This window comes from Notechis scutatus, chromosome 7 (genome assembly GCF_049901735.1).
Source record: "Notechis scutatus isolate UNSWTSFEM ecotype Mainland chromosome 7, rNotScu1.2, whole genome shotgun sequence".
Classification (NCBI taxonomy): domain Eukaryota; kingdom Metazoa; phylum Chordata; class Lepidosauria; order Squamata; family Elapidae; genus Notechis; species Notechis scutatus.
The window spans coordinates 1,177,501-1,182,500 of NC_142015.1; the positions used below are offsets into that span (position 1 = coordinate 1,177,501).

General features: G+C 44.1%; 1 protein-coding gene across 1 annotated transcript in view; it reads right to left on the reverse strand.

Annotated features, from left to right (window-relative positions):
• The window catches only part of ANTXR1 (ANTXR cell adhesion molecule 1), a 106,978-nt gene that overhangs the window by 83,900 nt on the left and 18,078 nt on the right, over positions 1-5,000 (reverse strand). Inside the window, 2 exon segments of the mRNA XM_087969595.1 lie at positions 418-497; positions 4,294-4,327. Of these exon segments, the coding sequence (XP_087825721.1) occupies positions 418-497; positions 4,294-4,327 (114 nt within the window).

The window sequence follows — 5,000 nt, forward strand, 5'->3', positions numbered from 1 at the left end:
AAATAAAAGCGAGCGAAAATGACATGCCGGTTGTGAGCCTCTGAGGTAAACAGACAAAACAAATGTCTGCAAAATTTGTGCCATCAACTTCAACAGATGTCTCTCTCTCTCTCTCTCCCTCCCTCCCTCCCTCCCTCTCTCTCTGCAAACCGAAGATAAATTAACATTAAGAATGCATTCCTTTCCTTTCCTGAGAAACCCCCAAAAGTAGAAAGTCTGCAAAGGAGAAGATCTGTTAGTTATGGGCATGGTTTGATTGAGGTTTCAACAGGAGTTGAAATTTTAAAAACAACCTGCTTCTGGGTGTATAGGAGGGACACAACTTTCCCTGGGAAGAGCAACTTGTGTGTGTGTGTGTGTGTGTGTGTGTGTGTGCATCATTCCATTCATCCCAGACTTTCAACGCAAGGCTCCTACCTCTTGTTCAGAATAGAAGAAAAGGTCTTCATGAAGTTCTCCGTCCGTCAAGGCAATAATGACACTGGCGGTCCTATAACCTGATGAGGGAATCCATTTGCAGAAGTAGAATTAATGGTCAAGGACAATAAAACAACCAGCTACCATCTGCTTCTACTCAAACATGATGCCGTATACCTGGTGCTGTTTGCAAACTGTCATAGAAGTTTCCTTCATGTTTTACTACAACAGAGGTCTCCAAACTTGGCAACTTTTAAGACTTGTGGACTTCAACTCCTAGAATTCTTGTGTACTTCATATCTGGCTGGAGAATTCTGGGAGTTGAAGTCCACAGGTCTTAAAGTTGCCAAGTTTGGAGACTTCTGTTGTAAACCCTAAACTTCTAGGTCAAGGGTCTTCCAACTTGGCAAGTTTAAGACTTGTGGACTTCAACTCCCAGAATTCCTGAGCTAACATGACTCGAGGAGGAATTCTGGGAGTTGAAGTCCACAAGTCTTAAAGTAGCCAAGTTTGGGGACCCCTGTACTACAACATGAAGACAGTCACGTTTGCACAAACTCAGGTTTATGCAAACAACTAAATGTTTAATAGAGTGGTTAAATACAATGGCTAGAAACAGTGTTCCAACCTTGGGCACGGATGTTGGCTTTTGCCAGTGCCTCTCTCTCTCTCTCTCACTCTCACTCTCTTGGTCCTGGGAAGAAGACGGTGACGCCAAACCACTTCTGGCAATGTTGCCAAGAAAACTGTGGGGACTCATCAAATGTCAGGGCTGACTCAAAGAAGAGAGCCAGTTTGGTGGAGGCACCAGACTGGAAACTGGAATTCTTGGGCACTTGGGCAACCAGTTGCCAAGAGTCCAGAACGACTTGAAGAGGTGCCAACACCCACCCACGTGCACGTTTCATAGGAAAGCAGGCACCATTCAGGCTCTGTAGTGAATATATAAGCATGTTTTCCAAAGCATCCTGCTTACTTACCCGATAGGTCTACATTTGGGTATACAGATCCCAAAGGTGCTTTTTTTAGGAGGCAACTGGACTTTCTGGTTTTTTCTTTTCTTTTGAAGATGTTTCGTTTTTCATCCAAGAAGCTTCTTCAGCTCTGACAGGGCAGTGGGGAATGGAAGGATTGATATTCCTTGCAGACAGCTGGTCATTTGCATCCTTTGAGAGGGTCGTTAAGGCCACTTGGAGGTTTCTCTGTGTCCTCAGGGTCACCTGAGTGGTGCTCCCGGTCCCTATAGTCCTCTGGGAATCCATTCCTACTCCCACACCATTCAAAGGGTGTTTTCATCCCAAATTGGATAGCTAAAAGTCTGTAGAGATTCTCAGTCATCCAGGACACAGATAAACCTCCAAGTGGCCTCAACGACCCTCTAAAAGGATGCAAATGACCAGCTGTCTTCAAGGAATATAAATCTTTCCATTCCTCACCATCCTGTCAGAGCTGAAGAAGCTTCTCGGATGAGAAGCGAAATGACTTCAAAGAAAAAAGCAGAAAGTCCACTTGCCTCCTGAAAAAGCACCTTTGGGACAACCAGGACCTGGATGGCTAAGAATCTCTACAGATTTTTGAGATATAACCATGCATGATTTTTAAAAAAATAAGCACATATGTGTGTGAGTGTTCATCTTAATGGATGCCTGCCCGAAAATCAAATTGTAGAGCTGATCCCCTGGAAGGAATTGTGGTCCCTTCCAGACCATCTGGGGATTCGGGTTTTACGGCGGGAATATGACTGGCTACTTCACAGTAAACTGGGCCACCAAAGCAAGGGACAAACGAAGTGTTGTTAGAAGTGTGCACAAAGTAAATTGAGGTAACTTGGTGAGAGAGAGAGAGAGCGTACACATTGTACCAAGCATCTGTGCAAAGGCAAGGTGGGCCCAGGTTCACTCCATAGAATCATAGGCTGGAAGGGACCTTGGAGATCTTCTAGTCCAACCCTCCACCCAAGGCAGGACAGTTTATACTATCCTGGTCAAATGTTGGTCCAATCTCTTTTTACCAAAAGTTGATGCTGCCTAGGACTGTACTGGCTTTTTTGGCAGCTCATATTTAAGCAGTGATCCACCCAAACCTCCTTCACAGTTATTACTATTCATAATAGTAATTACTATTACCTTCTTCGTTAAGTATTAGTTATAATAGTTAACTTATAATAGGAAATTATGACTATTAATAATAGTATGGCTATTACTTACTCACTCAGGCAGGGAAAACCAAATGCAGAGGTAACAAAATAAGTGGTACCTGGCTTAAGAGCCAGTTACCATCTATTCTGTACTTATGCATTTGGGTTTTTTTCTGCCTCAGTGCGGCAGCTTATCTCACCACTGAACTGCATCTTGTTGGATAATTGTTGGATTCAGCTCTTCTACCCTGGCACCTGTACAATAGTTCCACGGGAATCACATCTTGAAAGAATTCTGAATTTTGTCTTTTCCTGTGTGCTTAAATCAGAGGTCCCCAAACTTGGCCACTTTAAGACTTGTGGACTTCAAGCTACGCTGGCTGGAGAATTCTGGGAGTTGAAGTCCACAAGTTTTAAAGTGGCCAAGTTTGGAGACCTCTGGCTTAACTGGATGTGATCTCTTCAGAGAACTGTAAATTCACATCAAGCTGAACTCTGCCTCACCTTTTATTAAAAATTACAGATGGGGTGTAGGAGAAACAATTTACCCAGAGCCATGCGTTTATTCCTTTTCCCAAGAGGGAAGCGTTGAGATGGCTTCAGGGCAGGACGGCCCATCACAAAGAGACAACCTATTATCATTCCAATTACAACATGCCATCCGCAAAGAAGGCAGAATTACTGCCCAAAGGTGTTCTTATCGTCCCAAGACTGAGCCTGGCCTGGGCTTGTCCATGGTCTGCCTTTCCAATGATCACACCACAGCGAAGAAGCAATTAAAGTTAATTTGGTTGCTGCTGTCAACCCGACATGCTCAAGTTAACATACTGCTGTTATGAAAGTGAAGATAAGGATTCTGTCTGAAGGGAAAAAATGTTCCAGTAATTATCAGTCTTTGTCAAATATCAAAAACGGCTACAGGGAATTTTCTACTTTGGAGAAGAGTAGCTGGGTATCAAATGACTGCATTTTCCAGAGAGGGTGATGGTATATTAGGCAGGGAACAAAACAGAATAACAGAGTTGGAAGGGACCTTGGAGGTCTTCTAGTCCAACCCCCTGCCTAGGCAGGAAACCCTACACCACTTCAGACAAATGGTTATCCTACATCTTCTTAAAAACTTCCAGTGTTGGAGCATTCACAACATCTGGAGACAAGTTATTCCACGGATTATTTGTTCTCCCTGTCAGGAAATTTCAGGTTCTAGGTTGCTTCTCTCCTTGATTAGTTTCCACCCGTTGCTTTTTGTCTTGCCTTCAGGTGCTTTGGAGAATAATTTGACCGCTTCTTCTTTGTGGCAGACCCTCAAATATTGGAATACTGCTATCCTGTCACCCCTAGTTCTTCTTTTCATTAGACATACCCAATTCCTACAATCGTTCTTCACCTGTTTTAGTCTCCAGGACCCTAATTATTTTTGTTGCTTCTCTACACTCTTTCCAGAATCTCAACATCTTTTTTATAACGGGGTGACCAAAACTGGATGCAGTATTCCAGTGTGGTCTTACTAAGGTTTCATAAAACAGGATTAACACTTCACGAGATCTTGATTCTATCCCTCTGTTAATGCAGCCTAGGATTTAACAAAGATCATTTTACACCAATTTCATTTTAAATTGTTTTTAATCAGATTTTAGTAATCATTTGTGTCTGAAACCCAAGGGCCAATCAATGAAGTAAACTCAACTCAATTAAGGAGCAAAAAGTAATTACTGCCACTTTATTGAATGTATTCTTACCTTGAACATTTTCGTGGTAAATTTGCTCACTGGCCTAAAACAGAACCAAGGAGAATGATAAGGATGTGAAGTACGAATGGAGTTTAGTTTCAATCGCCCCTGGCAAGAATATGGTGCCACCCACTGAGAAGCAGACAGGGAAGAGACGGAGGGGGGCAGCGGTCCAGCCACAACCACAGGGCCAAACAAAAGACAAGTTGGACCTTGTGACCGTGTGGTTGGAGCCTCATCCCCAGGTGTATCTTACGTGGAAAGCCTAATGAAAACTGGCTGGGGCTTTGATGGCATGGTGCAGGGGTGGGATTCTACCGGTTCGGACCGGTTCAGTAGAACCCCTTGCGCCAAAGATCAGCTGGGAGCGAACCGGTTCGCTGCGACGAGTATATGGGCCCACCCGCCTGTCCTTGTTCTTTCCTGTGATTTATTTCCTTTTGCCACAGCTCAGCTGTTTTATTCACAGGGACTCCTGTAGAAAATATGTATCAGAGCTTTTTTAAACGTGCAGTGCGTGGGCAGAGCCCGCATCTGGTGCGTGCGCAGTGGGATTCAATTTTTTTTACTACTGGTTCTGTAGGCGTGGCCTGGTGGGCGTGGCAGGGGAAGGAGACTGTAAAATCTCCAGTCAGAGGTGGGATCTGCTGGTTCTTCCACTACCGGTTCTCCAGAACTGGTCAGAACCTGCTGAATACCCACCTCTGATGCACACG